General features: G+C 39.5%; 1 protein-coding gene across 1 annotated transcript in view; it reads right to left on the bottom strand.

The window, feature by feature from the left end:
- VEPH1 (ventricular zone expressed PH domain containing 1) overlaps nucleotides 1-15,686 on the bottom strand; it is a 158,100-nt gene extending 142,414 nt beyond the window's left edge. Inside the window, exons 1-2 of the mRNA XM_087817922.1 lie at nucleotides 15,483-15,686; nucleotides 6,157-6,372 (exon numbers count right to left, since the gene is read on the bottom strand). Coding sequence (XP_087674048.1) covers nucleotides 6,157-6,372; nucleotides 15,483-15,620 — 354 coding nt within the window. The 5' untranslated portion in view covers nucleotides 15,621-15,686. The remainder of the gene's footprint in view (nucleotides 1-6,156; nucleotides 6,373-15,482) is intronic.
- Nucleotides 15,687-17,855: the final 2,169 nt, after the last annotated feature.

Here is a 17,855-nt window from a genome sequence, read left to right as displayed (position 1 = left end):
TTGAGAGTAAAATACAATCCAACAATTCTTCTCGGGGCTTTCCTACAATGAACTGCAGGCCCAGGTTTTCTTTATCTACTCTGAGTCCTTAGCCAACTGGCAGCTAGAGTGGTGCGGGTGTTCCATGAGAGGGCTATGTCTCCAAGCACATTTACCTGTAACCTGCTGAGAAACCCCAGCTGGCAGCATTGGGAAGTACAACTCAGGTGTTTCCAACTAATTGTGAACACAGACAGGCGCGGTGAAAGGTCCATGGAAGTCAGTATCCCCAGCAACTAATGTTTTGCACCTTGGTCATGAACTAACACTTGCCAGCAGCAATGAAATAACAGGCTGTCTTTGTCAATCTGATCATATTCTTTTTACCACAATTCTAAGTGCTCTTGAGAAAAATAGTGGGGGGCTATTAAAGTCTTTAAAGTGTATTTCCAAGGGAAAGGTATAAAAACCCCTGAGATATGTATAATGTCATTATTTAAACACACACACACTTTAACACACTCAATTTTTCTGTTTTCCTCCCACACAGATCATCTGGAAAGCTCTTACATGATAGGAGAAGTGAAACATTGAGTAAGCAAAGAGCAAGTAGTTCATATAAACACTAAGGGATTGTGACCAAAGGCTCACAATCTCTAAACAGTGTCTAGACAGTTCCTAATGTATCAAGAAGCCAGGGGTGCTGCTGATAGCAACAGGATACAATTGAGGAGCTGGGAAGCCAAGATAAGGCTGGACAGACACAAGCCCTAGGACCTGACAGGTAGTATACAATCTCCTTCTGACAGCTGAGCTTTGCTCTCAAGTGAAGCAAAAGGAGCTGCTAATGCAGTAGACCCCAGGCCCACGAAACTGTTATATCGCTTGGATTCTGTGGAGCAGAGGAATGCTAAGGGCACACATGCCAAGAAAGGCCCATGAACACTCGTACAAATAAACCACTTTAACAGCAGCTGCTAATGCCAGAGCCTGTGAGAGATCTTGCCCCTCAGTGCAGACGTGAGCTTGCTGGCACGTGTATCGTCTTACATGCAACTCAGTGCCCAGTTCTCAGGGAACAAATTCAGTGAAATACAGGGTAGAAATAAAGACGTGTTCATGGAGACAGTTATATCTGGCTGGGGAAGCAAAACAAGAGGCCCTTGTTCTACAGCTGCCAAGAATTATATTCCTTAACTAGATTAGCACCAATTTGAGCTTTTGGTGGAGATTTTTCCTTTTGAAAATGCACTTTGGGAACATTTCCCAGAGTTTTAAGATTGAAAAGAATAAAGCTAAGTAGAAGAGATATCTATCTGAGCTGATAGCAACTCAAAAGCTCTTTGGCCTTGAATTTAAGTAAGAGCTGTAAAAGAGTAGCCTCAAGAAATAGTAAACGCCATTTATTAAAATAGTTATTTTATGGTTATCCACCTGGCATCATTGATTAGATAATCAAACTAAATTTGGATTTACATATAAAATGCTTGGTTCTTAGTAGCATGGATATATGGAAAATCTATATAGCACATACTCCTAAGTTTTCCCAGTATATTTTTTGACACATAATAAGAGAGCAGGTCTCAGAAACCCGTGGGGGTGTCCCAGTCTCCTTTCATTTCATGCCACTGCCTCATGTGGCATTAATTGAGAAATAAGTAGTTTGGCCCACTCTAGAAGAAAGTGTGGAAGCCAGAAAACAGTCACATCTCTTAAACTATTTGTCCAATCGTTCACTCACTCATTCATTCAATAAATATTATTTTGAGCATCGACTGTATGCCATTCACTTGTTCTAGGTGCTGGGACTATATCAGTGAATAAAACAGAGCTTATATTTTGGAGAAGGGGACATAGACAATGAACAATGGCTGTAACAAGTAATTAAATTAATAGCCTCTTAGAAAGTATTGAGTGCTATTCTAGAGTCTTCTGTGATGATGTTAATGATGGCACCAGAGTCAATACTCATGCAGCACTTTCTGTGTCCTAAAGATTTTATGTCTATTTTTAAAATGTCTACTCATTTAATCCTCACAACAAACTCATGAGGCAGCTACTCTTGTCACCTGCATTTTACAGGTGACAAAAATGAAGGCACAAAAAGATTAATTTGCTCAAGATTGCACTGCAAGTAAATGATACAGCTAGGTTGTCTATTGAGTAAACTTCTAAAACAAAATAACCAGCCCTGCCTCTAAGAGTTGCATTAGAAATGTTCTCAAAACTGCCCAAAGTGCTTTGCATGCAGTGCCAATCAGGGACAGATTTTGAACCTTCATACATTAACTGGGGAAGAATAAATAAAAAAATTGAAGTGTGGAATCAAAGAGAATGAACTGTGGGATCCTTCTAAAGAGGAAAAACAAATACTTTCTGGTTTTCCAACAGTAGATTTGGGGATTATTTCCATTCCTTCCTCCAGATAACCCCCTTGGGCAATCTTCCTCATAGGGGTCATCAACAGTGTGAGCAAAGAAGAGAAAGAGATGAAATGCAGAGCCAGCTTGACAGTAGCTCTGCTAAGTGATTTGGTTGGAGAAGCGGCTGTAGCTGCTCTACAATCTCATTCTAGCACATCAGCTATGTCAATGGTTATAACCTTCGAGGTACATTTTAATTTTTTTCAACCCTCTCCAGGTTTGGATTTATCCTAGAATCTAATGTGCCTTGTGGAGGGTGTCTTCCCCTTCATGATTTTTCCAGGGGCGAAGAAATAGGCATTGACCAACTCCAGACAAAACCCTGGTCATAGGTACTCCTGGATAGTGGCTAGACCACACAGGGAGATGGCTTTTATAATAAAAGATGTTCTTCGTGAGCAATAACTTTGTTATGTCTATTTTACAGGTGGCAGAACAGAGGCTTAGAGAGACAAATAAGTTATCTCTCATTTATGTAAGACCAAGCACATCTGATTCTAAGGCCTTCAAGCTCTAAAGCTCTTCGCTATTCTGCCTCTCAGCATCTCCTAAGGGAATCAGAATTTCAAACCGGAAGGTGATCTGGTTCATCCTTTGTTTTCTAGATGACAGGTTGGGAGACTTGTCTAAGGACTCAGGGTGGGTTGGTAAAAGTGTATCTCCCAAGGCAAGAGGGCAGACCCAGAAGTGTATGCTGCACACCTGTACAAATTTTATATTGAGGAGTGTCTAGAAGGTGAATTCTGGAATTTTATATAATTTTAAGGTTAATGTGGCAAATCCATAAATTTAGTGACCAAGAAAAGAAAGGATTTAATACAGGGGTGTGCAAAAGTAGGTTTACAGTTGTGATTGCATGAAACACAGAGTTTATTCTTATATTATTATCTATTAATTATTGTATTACTTATTTGTAAAACTGTAAACCTACTTTCACCCATCCTCTATAATTACTCAGTAAAAGAGGAATAAAAATGGTCCCTTGGGGTAGGTTGGTGTAAGATTCAAAAAGGCGGGAAAATAAGACAGAAAGATTTTTGTGTGAGTGAACATACCTAAGTTTGAAATGACAGTGAAGTGGCCAGAAAAAAACATCCAGTGAAATGGCCAAGGACATGGACAGAACTGGTGGGCCCTTTCCTGATGCTGGGATCGCTTGTCTGGGGAGAAAGGGTGGATGGAGAGGAAATCACTCTTTTTTTGTTGTTGTGCAAGCTACAAATGCTAAGGCTGTCGTTTGAAAGTTGATCTACTCTTTTATTTTACTGAAAAAACAGAACAGAATATGAGTCATCTGGATTTATGCATGGTTCCCACAAGAACCCAAATTACAAGTAGGATAAAAATCATCTTTTCAGTATTTACTGCAGGCCAAATAGTTCTCCTAAAATCTGATGAAAGTTAAATGCCAGTGCTGGCCGCGACCACAGCCTTGCCTGTGGTTCCTGGGCTGACTTCCTGGGATCACATCCCCAGGGGTGGCCAGGATACATCGTGACCTTTGCTGAAAGGCAAGTTCGCCTTTAGGGCTTCCCGCCTGCAGGGCACACGAAGGACACCCTGTACCCACACTGGCTCTACAGCATGGTGTCCCCTGACCCTCTCAACCAGGAGGCCAATCCCTTTGCCCTTCTCTCTATCTCTTCCCAAAATATCAGTGCTTGTCCTTGGAGTCCTACTCTCAACAATCTTACAGACTCATTTACACTGAGTCACTGACCAGCAGTAAGTTTAGCATTTTCATTTCTCAAAAGCATTTTCTTCCTTCTTTCCCACACCACCCCCAACTTTTAAGTAGGAGACATAACCCCTTACCCAGAATGAAATATCCTTTGTCTTAGAATTTAGGGCACTTGGAAGGGCAGCCTGCTCTTCTGACCTTGGTCTTATTTCACAAATCTGGACTTTTGCACAAACTGGTTTTTTCTGCTTGGAATGTCCTCTCACCACCACCTTTTCTATTTAATGAAATTCCTGTTTATTGTCCATAACCCTTTCCAAATGTGATCTCCACCCAGAAAATCTTCCTGACTCTCTAAAACTGGCTACCACAGGAACCACTACCCACTTGAAGCTGCTGAGCATCTGAACAGTGAGTACTCCAAAGAGCCTGCTAAAACACACAGCACGTTTATAAGGCTTAGTATAAAAGAAGTAAAATGTCTCATTAATTTTTGTATTGATTACATGCTGAAATAATAATATTCTGGATATATTGAGTTAAGGAATATATATCATCAAATCAAGTTCATGTGTTTCTTTGTACTTGTTTTTAATGTGGCCACTGGAAAATTTCCAGTGACATCGGTGGCTCGTGCTTGTGGCCTGCATTCTGTTTCTGTTGGGAGGCGATGTTCTAGCGTCTAGACCGATGGTTTTGAAACGGCAGTGGGAGCTGAGGAGCGCAGCTGCTGTGTGAGTTTCTGTGTGAATGTCTGTGGAGTGGCACTTGGAGTAAAATAATCTGTTTCTGATGTATGTCAATAACATATTCAAGGTAACGGATGAAGAAAGATACATTCAGTCTTTGTTGTTAATTCCAAGCAGTATTCATCTCTCATTAATTATTTTCAAATCCCCACTTCCTCTTCTCCCACCCCTAACCCTAAGAATAAAAAACAGAACAAAACAAAACAGAAAAACGAGTGCAATAGTGTGTGTGGAGTCTTTTGTTCAGTTGACCAGTCCTTGGACTGAACGTGAAATATGAAATATGCTCCAGTTAGGCATAGACAACTGTGAGAAAAAATAAAAGAAGAAACAAAACTAGTATTAGGTGCCATATACAGAGCTAGATGCTTTAATATAATGAGAATTTCCTGAACTGTGCCCAGTGGAACCTTAGTTCTGAGGGCTGTTTATATATGTTGTGTTGGGGGGGGGGAGAAAGTTCCATGGTCATATCAGAGTGGAAAATGCTGTTCTATACAGCTAACCAGCTTTCTTTATTGCAGGACTTTCTGGAGACTTTAATATACTGTACTATGAAGCATTGTGATAGCTCAAAAGGGAAATATTGAATTCAGTATTTAGCAACTTATTTGATCACAGAATTCTTTTTTGAGAAACATCTATCAACATCACTAGTTGGTAAAATTTATCACAGACAATGTTAATTCATCTGTATTTTACTGAGAGGAAACTGTGGCTTAGGAAGTTAAGTGTCTTGCCCAACATTTCAATCTCACATAACTGTTTTGTGGTTGAGCCAAAATTTTAAAATGATGTTTATGCCAGATGAAAGAATTTAAACATGATCAGAACAGGCTAATATTATTATTATGGAGAGTCCACATACATATAGAAATACACTTAAAAATGACTGAGTTAATTCTCTCCACATACTCCAAGCGCATCGCCCCTCAGTTCAGACTCCACTTCCTCTTTGATCTCCTTGGATGAAAACGGTCTCCTTTTCTGCATTTTCCAATATTCCTCACTTGAATCTTGGTACACATTGCTTTATTGTCAGCTTTTTATACGTACGTGTCTTATCTCTCCAAACAGATTAGAGCTTGCTTTGGTTTTCCTTTGAGCTTCTCACAGTGTGTCTTGCATATAGTAGGGGCTTGATAGAACCTTCTTGGTTTATTAATGACCAGCCTGTCTGGCTAAGCTATTGATGGTTTGTGGTATCTTTTTACAGTATCCAAACACTACAGAACATTGGCTCTTGGCTCAGAGACATCACGTGTTCAAGTAAATGGCCAAGCCAGTATCAAGTAGGCACGATGTTGAACACCCATCGACATACCTGTAAAATGCAGCTCATGATATCAGAGGCGATTTTTGCGTGGGGAGTGTCTTCGTCTTTCCCGGAGGGTCTCAGGTTGTGCTCCAAGCAGGAGTCCCAGAGCCCCACAAGGGCCTTCGCGTGCTTTTCAATGGACTCTGTCTCTCTGATGGCTGTGGTGATTCTTGTGATGCAGATTTCAACCACTGCCTGGTCATTGTTATTGGTTGGGTAATCCTATTGGGAAGAAAACCTTTGAGTTAAATGATATTCTGTAAAGTTATCCCTCAAAGACCCAACCAAATACAAACTGAGTCATTTAACAAACAGGTGTGTCACACTGTACGCTAGGAGGCAAGGCTGCAAAGCCCAATACAAGGGCTGCCTTCTTTCGAGACGGGGATCTTGAGGAAAAGACAGAGTTGGAAACATGCTCAAATAGACAAGGTCCATGTATCACAGACACAGAGACAAGGAGTGGTGAGAGTCCAAAGGAACTTAATTATTCACTTGCATGTGGGTTTAATCCTCAGGCTATTTCAGTTTCTAAGTCCATTATTTTTTGGTCTGACATTTCAGTAACTTTTGTGAAATGTTTTAAGTAACCTTCCAACTTCCCTAAGCCTTCTCTCTCTGTACACAATAGGACTCATCATTTCATCTTTCCTTTTGCAGTTTAAATGACTGCCAAATCCACTTTAACGTTTCCCAACGCCATTGCTCTATTTTAATTCTCCCTCAAATGTCTAATCATCTTTATTGAGGGATGATGTGACCCTTCAAAACATCTACATGTGAAAAATAGACCCTTTGCTTTAATCTGGAAATTGTCTGCCTGTGAACTCCACTGGCAGAGCGACAAAGCTGCAAGCACCATAGAAGAGCGAGGAGCGTGGCCCCCGCACCAGCGCGTGCCACCAGGGAGGGAGTGACGGGCCCTCTCTCCCACCGCAAGCTCCAGCTCCGACGGCGTTTTCCTGCTGTTACGACGACTGCTGCAGTAACCGGCTCATGCACAAAGCTCTCTCTCTTTCTCTCTTTTAAATATAAAGATTTTATTTTTTTTAGGTTTTATAGAGAGGAAGGGGGTAGAGAAAGAGACACAGAGAGAGACACAGAGAGAGAAACATCGGATTTGTTGTTCCACTTATTTATGCATTTATTTGTTGATCTGTGTATGTGCCCTGACAGGGCATCGGATCAAACCCACAATGTTGGCACATCGGGACGATGCTCTAACCAACTGAGCTAGCCAGGCAGGATGAAGCCCTCGCCACACTGTGGGTCACTTCTAGCCTAGATTTCATAGAAGTGGGAATTTCTGAGGCAAAGGACAGGAATATTTTTAAGGCATACGATACATTCTGCCGAATTATTTTCCAGAAAGGTCTTACTGATTTATACTCTTGTCAGCTGGTGAAAACATGCCCTGCCTATTGTACCTTTGCAAGAGCAAAGTATTTTTAAGTTTTGCTAATGTGATCAGTAAAAAAACAGTGTCAAATTGCTATTGTACTTGGAATTTCCTTGATCAGAAGGGAAACTGAATATTTTGTCATGTTTATTGGCCATTCGTATTTCCTCCTTTGGGAGTTGCCCACTGTATCTTATGTTTATTTTTCCTTAGATGACTTCATTATTATTGGTCCTCCCTTGGTGCGATATCTTTTTCTATTAATAATATTAAGTCAACATTTGGCATATTGTGTGTGAATATGTCTCCATGCTTCAGTATTTTTAGATTTATTATTATTATTTTTTGCTGCTATTTATTGGCATGCTAAGTTTTTAGGTAGTGAAATATGTCAATCTTTTGGGATTTTATTGATTTTACTTTTTTAAATTGGAAATTTAAGTTGTTTAAATCATTATTTTTTAAAAATGAAATTCATGGACATGTTACAAAAATTCAAAAGATAAAAGAAAGAATTCACAGTGAAAAGTTAGTCTCCCTCTCACCCCAGTCCCCTTGCCCAAGGGCGACCAGGCTCACCAACTTCTGTATTTGACAGACACTCCAAGTACATGCAAATGTTCATTTATTCCAACTCCTTTCTTTCTCTGTAACTCCTACAGCAGTTATTCTTCTTACTTCAAGTTTTCCTTATCAAAGGTTTAATAAAATTTCACCCATATTTTTTCTAGATTAAAAAATAAGACAAAACATTGAACATTTGGCATGGTTCAGGGGTTGGGCATCATGCCTAGGATCCATGAGATTGAGGTTCGATTCGGGGTCAGGGCACATGCCCAGGTTGCAGGCTCATCCCCAGTAGGGGACGTGCAGGAGGCAGCCAGTCAATGACTCTCATCGTTGATGTTTCTGTCTCTTTCCCTCTCCCTTCCTCTCTCTGAAATCAAGAAAAATATATTTAAAAAAACCACATTTAACATTTGGTTTTTAGAACTTAATCTCTTAAATACTCACTTAGTTCTTAAATCCATCTGATATTTATGGAAGTAAGCAAATAAGCACGTTGTATTCTGAATAGCTAATCCAATCCCCCCACCATTATTTACTGAATAATTCATTCTCAATAACTGTTTTATATGCATCAGATTCTATTTCAAGGCCATCTTTCTGTTTACATGCTCCATTTCTCAATTCTTTACAATATTAACTTAGGCACTTTCTTCATCTAAGCTTCACAAATTTTTAAGTGTTTACCAGTGTATTTTATATTTTAGTTGTTGCTGTTAGCAAAATCTTTGTTTTTTCCTCATTAGAACTTTTAGTTATTGATGATTAAATCAAACTACAGTTCTTTTTGATCTTGTGCTTTGTTTTTGTATTTATTTTTTACCCAAATGTTTAGCTCCACTCCTAATTTTGATAATGTTTCAGGTCATTCTCATGGGTTTTCTGGAAATATTTCTGTATTATATCTATACCTTTTATATATCTCATGGTGTATTGTGTCAGCTACAATTTCCTAAGCTATTTCACATAAAACTGATAAGAGCAAGAATACTGGTTTAGTTTCTGGTTTTAGTTCCTTATTTTTTATATAAAATTTTATGATTGAAAGCAAGACAATACTATAAATGTTTTATATCATATAGAATAAAAATGCTCAGTATATAATAATTAAAGGAAAATTTCTCCAAGGAAAAAATAACAACCCTAAACTTGTGTGTACATAAGTAAAAAGCTCTCAGATTCATAAAACAATCTTGCCAAAAGTACAAGGAAAAATTGACAAATCCAATATTGTAGTGGGAACTTTTAAAACACCTCTCTTAGTAATTGACATTTCAAGCAAACGTAAATCTATTGAGGATATAGTAAATTTGACCAATAAAATTAACAAAGTTTTTAAAATCAAGATACTTTCTATTTTCAAAGTAAGTTTGTTGAATAAATTATAAACAAATCATCAGGATTAATAAGAGAGTTGAATGAGTCTACTGGGTACAAGATCACTACACAAGTGTCATTTCTGTTATAATCACCTTAAAAATAGTTGTGAAATACAATTTTTAAAAAGGATTCCACTTATAATCTCAGCTAAAAATATAAAATACTTACAAACTGAAAAAAGATTTGTAAGACTCTCAAGGTCCTTAGGGGAAAAATTATAAAACTTTATTGAAAGATAGTTAAGAGGAGCTAAATAAATGGATAAATATACAAAATCTACAGATAAGAAGACTGTGCCATAAAGATGTTAATCTTCTTCAAGTTAATCTATAGACATAATGAAATTCCAATCAAGATACTGACAGAATTATTCATGAAACTTGAGAAGCCTAATACAAAACTGTTAAAGAACAAAATCAAATCAAAGCAATTTTAAAGAAAGAATTGGGGATACTTGTCCTACTAGATACCAATACTTATTATAATAAAAGGTGGAATGCAAGCTACATTTGGAGTAAGAGATTCATAAGTGACAAAGGATTAATACAAGAATACAGAAAAAAATTCCTTCAAATTAATAAGAAAACATATATATTTTAAATCTCAATAGAAAAACAAAAAGCAAAACCAAACCCAACCATAAACAAGCGCTTTACTGAGAAGGAAAGCCAAATAGCAAATAGCAAATAAACTTATTTTTAAAATGGTCAACTACCCTACTAATGAGGGGATTGCCACATTTAATAACAATCAGATACTGTTTCACTTAAATTGACATAAACTTTAAAAATCTGATAAAAGCGAAGATTGGTGAGGTAAGGCCCCTGGAACTCTAGTTCTCGGCTGATGGGAGTGTAAATTGGTATAACCACATCGGAGAGCAATTTGCTGGTATGTCAGAAAGTTGAAAACATACAAAAGCCCCAAACCAGTTCCTTCACTCTGAGTGTATACACTAGAAATACTAGTACATTTGCCAAAATTGCTAATCGTAAGAATGTTCACTGTAGCACTGTTTAAACAGTAAACATCCATCAAATGAAAAATAGATAAACAACCGTGGCGTAGTCCATGATGAAATACTCTATTCACTGAAAACAAATGAATGGGAACTGCGTGTACCACCACAGCTAAACCTCAAAAACATAATACTGAGCTCATAAGTGTATTTACATAAAGTTTAAAAACATAAAATATAACACTATAAGTGATTTTGAATCATGATCATGTAGTAAAAAAATAAAAACATGCAAGAATAAGTACCACAGACAGGATATTGGTTAGCTCTGGGAGAAAAGGGAGGAGAAATGGATGAGTGATTGACATGCAAGTGATTTAAATTTTATCTTATCGCTTAAATTGGGTGATTCTTGAGTGCCTAACATTTTTTTATTGTTATAAAAAAGCTAAAGAGGACTGGAAGATGGTGGAGCAATGAGGCATGGGCGGACGTCCTGGGAAAGGTGGGGCTGGGAGGGGGAGAAGCGGTGAGTGCACAAGGAGGCAGGCGCACCTGAAGCTGTCGGGGGGCAGAGCCAAGATAGTAGAAGTGACTATTAGGTAAAGAAGTGATTATTAGACGGACTTGAAATGAAAAGACAAAACTTAAAGTCAGCTGGGGCACTCAGAATTTGTAGTGCAAAGTCACGCTTTCAAAGCAAAGTAGAAAAAGAGGCATGAACTGCAAAGTGGACTCTAGCAAATTTCAATTATTTTGTTAGTGACTTTAGAAGAAGGATTGGAGGTTTGCTTACTGAGCGTTCAGATTTACAAAGCTAGGAATGATAACTAACATATTGGACAGATCATGATTTTTTAAAAGGTATGGGTATCCTGGAAGAAGGGCCTAAAAACAAAAATATTATTGCAATGGTTTAAAATGTGACATAATTCACTTAAAAATTTTTTTCAAGTTATCCAATTACAAGTCTTGATTCAACCTGAGGATCTTGGCAAATCCCAGTATGAATTTGGCCAATTGGGTGATGTTATTGTAGAAAAGAAATTTTTGAAACAGAGTGTCTGACTAGTATTAGCAGTTGTTCTAAGCAATTGGCTCAAGTACTGGGCAACGATACATTGCAATAATAAGTTAGGAAAATTCCAGGGGAGGGTAACTAGAACGTTGAGAATTCAGGCAGTACTTGGGAGCTATAATGAGACATCTTCCAAGAACTTGAAAACAAGATTGTCCTTTGAGGATTAAACAACAACAACAACATTAAAATCCACGTCTTTAAGTGGAATTAGCGAGCTACTGGGCTAACCCAAGATGCTATATGTACATGGGTGACTTCTCAGGTGAGTGAAATATAATCTCAAGGAGGTAGAACTGAAATGTAATTATAACAGGAGGAAGAAATTTAATCAACAATAACATTCCTTGTCCAGTGAAAGACTGGGTAAATAGACTTGGAGAGAAAAGTATGGAACACACAAGAATTCTAACTGACATGAGTTTTATTTTATATTGTAAATCAGTGAGCCAGCATTGTAATTTATACTTCTGAGTCTTGCATTTGAATAGCATGATTTGAATAGCATTTCTCATGTACTGACAAAATTGAATTTCCAGACCTAAGACTGGAAATGTGAGGTGATGTAGACTTTCCCTGTCATAGGCCCGCCCCTTCCTTGTCATGGAAAAACATGCGGCACTAAGGATGTTTAGCTTGGAAGAGAGAAGCCAGAGGTGGGGTTGATGCCCATCTTCATGTGTTTAAAGTTCTTGTAGGAGCAGAGGTTAGATTTTTTTTGATTGTTGGGGGGTGGGGAAGGCACAATAGATAGACAATACAAAAAATAAGATTTCATCTGCCTGAAAGGATGAACACGTTAAGCCATTTGAACAGTGAAACAGCTATCTTTTTGCCAATTAGGATTCATTGGTTATAAGCAACAGAAAAAGTCTCTATAACTACTAAAATAATAATAAAGATATTAGATGGCTCAAAGATTTGAAGAAAAAGCCGCACTACCTGGCCTTAGAAGGGTAGTTTTGGGAGCCACCATCATCATGGTTAATCGTCCTGTGCTGATTTCCCCCCCAGAATTGCTGGGGAAGAAATTCTGATTGCTATCTCTTGGGTCAGATGTCCCCACTTCTTTTCTCCCTTCTCTCCACTCAGAGGCAAAGTAGGGGAGGTTGACCAAAGCCCCATCAAGGTTCATGCAATGGGAAGGGGAAATTTATGAAAGGAAAACCAAGAAGCAGAAAAATATCAGAAACATACCATGTCCTCATCATTGCAAGTGCAGAAGGAAAGGCCACCTATTTGTTAGGAATCCTAAAGAAATTTCTGCACTGGAAGGAAGTTGGAAAAGATGATTTAGAAGGTCCCTTCTAGTTCTATGTTTCTAACAAGAAATTAAGAAGTGTAATTGATTACTGAGACCCAGGGTCATCAGGAAAGAACTGATCACAAGGGAAGATGGGACGCAGATAACAGGGAAGTAAGCCATAGAGGAGGTGTGAGGGGTCAGTGGACTAATCCCTGGAATTGGTCATTGAATGTCATGGGCGTGGAGGCATCATGGGTAGGTTTTGAACAATGGAGGGACCTGTAATAAAATCTGGTTTAGGCAGTTTAATCTGGTAACTGTTCGTAGAATAAACTAGAGAAAGACAGTACCAAAGGCAAGGAGATCAGTTGTCTTGAGGGCCTGAGCCGGGTGATAGCAGCAGGAAGGGGGAAGAATGAGCAGAGGAGGCATTTCTCTGGCAGTGTCTTCAGAGCTCACAGGGCAAGAGGAGAGTGAGAGACAGGGGTCATTAGTGACTCCAGGTTTCAAACCGAGAGATTTAGGAAAATGACAGTATAACTGCAAGAAAGATGATAACTTCTAATTAAGACATATTGATCTTGAGGTGCTGGATATCAACTACTATAAGCTCAAAGCTTAGGGAGAGATGTCAAACCTAAAAACATAAATTTGGGATCCCCTCACGTAGAGATTGCACTTGAGGTTATATGAATAGATTACTTTCTGTAAGGACAAAATATAACGCAAAAGGGCAATTAAGTCTTTTTAGAAAGAAGTAATCAGTAAGAACTAAAATCACTAGAAATCATTAAAGGAATAATGAAACTAGACCTGGATTTTAAAGAAATAGAAAGGGAGAAGGAATTCCACAAATGGATGCATTTATAACTAGGACTGATTAGGAAATTTAAATATTGGATTGATCTCCATGATTTCTCTAAAAAAATGATGATGATAATTCTGCCACCCATCTGCTCTATGCCACAGTTGTAGATCAAGAGGGGGAAGAGGTGAGTTATGAGAGACCTTAGTAGATGAAGGACACAGGAGAGCTCCTGACCTGCAGACCTGCTGGTCTGGTGGGATGCTGACTGGGGGGCTTAAAGGATGGACAATGCTCCTGATGACCAGGGGCCTGCCAGCCCCAATGGTTAACAGTGAGACATATAATGGACAGAACTCACCAGTCTTAAAATTCTGAATTTACCATCTGTGAGACAAAGCAATTGAAGGAAACAAAAACAACAAAAACTACTGACACTAGTGACCTCTAGTGGAAATAGCTTTCAGGGAATGTGGATATATACAATGTATTTATTATATCCAATAAATATTATGAATAAGGTAATATTTATTAGAATAGCATATATATACATATATATACATATATGCTATTAGATTAGACAAAAATCAGTGGCATACTCACCCAATTTATTTCTAGAGGAGAGTGATGAATGGGCTGCTGGAAATAGCACATAAATCTTACCCAGAAAGTGGAAATGTACCAGGAATACTTTGTGTTTTGAGCCAGACTAAGTTGATTAATGTTCTGGAAAAAAATGTGGACACATAATTGCTGTCAAAGACATTACCTGAGAAACGAAGAGTATTTGGGCAGTGACTTCACTGGCCACTGGGGGAATGTGGCATGTTAATGGCCACCGGCAAGAGAACACGCTGACAGGCTTGAGGAGGAAGCTGTATTGGTTGCTAGCAAGCCTTTTAAACATTTCTTCTTTATAACATGGAAGGAAAGCTTTTATTTCTGAAGTGTACACATTTGCTAATTTGGTATTTTGTGGCTTGAGTCCTGCCTCTTTCCCCTGCCCCGTGGGTGTTTACACCACGTGTTGGCAAACGGTGTCGAGCTGGGAGGATGTGTGAGAGGATGCTTGGTGGCCTTGGCCTTTGAAATGGGACCAGGCTCGAGAAGGGTCCAAGCATGACCAGGAAGGTCGAGATCAAAGCACACCAGGCACTCCACACCCACCCTCTTTGGAAGTACTTTCAGAACATATAATCTTGACATTGAGGAGAAACAAAGGAATGGGAGGGTGAATGGAAATTTTAAATGTGTCTGATCACACTGGGGGCTAATAATTAGGGAGGTGAACTAAATGGTGTGGGGGGGGCAGGGGTGTAGGAAAAAGAGCAAAGGAAGGAAAAACAAAACAAAACAGAGACAATATAGAAGCAAAGAGAATCAGTGTTATCAAGCCCTGGGCAACTGTCACTTCTGGCAGCAGAGTGACGGCTGTCCTTGTCTCGTGTTACTTGCATGGCAGGAGGTGTCATCCTGCCTTCTTTCATTATTCAGACGCCCCCACACACCCTGCTTTGTTTGCTGATGCTGGTGTGCAGCTCGGCAGGTCTGCTTTTCCCTGGACTTGCTCTCTCTCCTCTCCATGTCATTCCAAGGATATAGAAATAACCTGTAGAAAAGCCTTTTGTGAGAATCCCACTCTGGTCTGCAGTTTCCAGAATTCTGGTCTCTGTGAGTGGGCAAAAGGTGGCTTAGCTGCCCCCTAAGTCCATGACTTCCCTGGTGTTACTCCTTAGATGCCAGCTAAACCACAGAGCAGAGTCAAGAGAGACCCATATTAGTGATTCTTTCTCTTTTCCCCGCGAAGATCCTTCCCCCAGGATAGATATAATTATTTGGCTCTAGAATAGATAATTTCTAGTCTGAATAGAGGTGTAGTCTGAAAATTAGTTTACTTACTGAAGATGAGCTAATTATTTTAATTTGCTCCAAAGCTTCTGTCAGGCTGTCTTCAATCTCAGAGTCATCTAAGGAGAAGAGGTCCCCAGCTCTTGAAAGATCTTTTTGCCCCAAGACCAGTCTGAACAGGTGATGCATGGTGAGAAGTTTGATAGTCAGTTGACTTTCTGTAGGCCCAGGGCCATGTGTCCCAGTTATCAGAGGTCAGTAAGACAAAAACAAGTAGCAGGAGGTGTACTTTGTATTCCTTGAAAGGTCATTTTTCTCCAGACTTTGAGGTCTTCTTTGACAATCTCTGCAAAAGAAACAAATGACACAATGTAGCCATTAGTAGAAAAACATGACCTTAAAAGGTGAGCTTTGTGCCCAGCAGAGAGCAGGGGAAAAAAGACCTTTGGAGATATGCATAGAGCAGCGATTTCCGACCCTTTCCATCTCATGGCACACATAAACTAGTAAAATTCTGCAGCACACCAAAAAATATATTACTTTTTTTTCTGATCTGACCAAAAATAGGTATAATTTTGATTCATTCAGCACAGCTATTGTTATGCTGGCTGTTGTCATTTTTTTTCTTTGACAACCTAAGAGAAAAGAGGTCAGTGCCCCTGACTAAAGAGTCAGGTGTTGCATGTTTTAAAAATCCTGGTGGCACACCAGTTGAAAATTGCTGGCATAGAGTAACAGATTCTGGCTTGATATCTTCATATGAGATCTTTCCTTATTTTTGCCTCAAAAAGTCCCATAAAAAAGGATTAGGTTTCTCCAGAATTTAATTTGAGCCATAAAAAGCAGTGTAAATCCCACACTTAGTTTTCTCTTTTCTCTATATGGTACCTCTCCTTTTCTCTATGCCACTGGGAAATAACTGGACAAGCAACAAATATGCCCAACACTTGCCAGATTTCCCTCAAAGAGATTCCCATAGAAACCAAACAGAAAAGGGCAATGAAAGGAAAGTGAGGACACAGGAAACATCTTTTAGACCCACTGTCTGGTTTCCTCTCTTTTCCTGGACATGGAAACCGATGTTTACCCTCTTGGCCGGGCTTCTTTGCTATATTGACCACAGAAGCTGCCCCAACCTTCAGTCCAGAAGATGACCTCAATACTTGCCCTATTTGTATACACTCTCTAAACAAGTAGCAGTGAAGTAAAGGACTCTGCCCAGGACTGTGTGCATAGATAAAGCTTGACAGAATGTGAGCATGAACTTGAGCATTGAACTTGAAGATAACATTTCAGTGCAGGCTGAAAGAGGAGGGCTTTGGGATCAGGCAGTCCTCTCTCTGTCCCCACAGCAGAAATAGTAAAGCCCCCCTGTACTTCTCACTCAATTAACAGTCCAAAGAGAGTAGAGAAATGGTACAAATTAAATATCTGATTATTCTCATCAGCTCCCTTCTGGGCCTAATAAAATCACTGCAGAGATCTTAGCCGGCATTTAGTGGCCAGGGAGGTCTGCTGACTCACCAAGGCCCCACGGTAGCTGTGGTAGTGCTGTTCTCCTAACTTCAGGCTAATGGGCCTCCCCCAGAATTTACAGCGGAGTCATCTCATACATGTAAGTAACATACAAATGTAGTCACATGCACAGAGAGGGAGAGCCAAGAGTGGTTTATTTAATATAAGCAATCAGCAATTCTGCCCAGCTTTCCCTCTGCAGGAGCTCCACAGGAGTATGAAAAGGAGCAGGGGAGCTGTTGCTTCCTGGGCCATCCCAGGCATCCCTTCTGAGCTATCACTGTGGGAGCACATCTCTGGGCTGATTGCAATTTTAAAGTTTAAAAATACACACTCTTTATGCAACATGGTCTCTAAATACAACCCAAATCTTTCACCAGACAATTAAATGAGCTCTCAGTAGTATTTCAAAAGATGCAATTCATAAGCCGCTGAAGAGATTTCAAGGGTAATATTGGCTACATGCAACTTTTACACTACCTACCAGCTTTAGAAAAATGACACCCAATATTTATATATGCTTGTCTATGTGCCAGGTACTGTTCTAGATGCTTTGTAAACATTAACTCATTTAACCCCGATAACAACTACATGAGGATATTTCATCCCCACTCGACAGGTGAGGAACCCTCGGCATTAAATAACTTGCCCAAGCCACACAGCTAGTAAACTGAGAGCTAGATTTTGGATCCAGAGTGCTAAGCTCCAAGTTCATAACCACTATGGGGTATTGATCCCATGTGAGGCTACTACTAGGAGTAAAGGCCCTCAGAGCACGAATAACATTTGAGGATGAAGAGATGGGTAGAGTCTTAGAAAAACGAACTCCTCTTCCCTCCTACACTGACCCTGCACCCCTGCCCATCTGTGCCCTGGGATTTAGGCCAAGCAGAGAGCAGGAAAGGCACA

The sequence above is a fragment of the Miniopterus natalensis genome, chromosome 6 (genome assembly GCF_054644295.1).
Source record: "Miniopterus natalensis isolate mMinNat1 chromosome 6, mMinNat1.hap1, whole genome shotgun sequence".
Classification (NCBI taxonomy): domain Eukaryota; kingdom Metazoa; phylum Chordata; class Mammalia; order Chiroptera; family Miniopteridae; genus Miniopterus; species Miniopterus natalensis.
The sequence above is the reverse complement of the archived record's forward strand: the minus strand, read 5'-3'. Positions and strand labels throughout refer to the sequence as shown.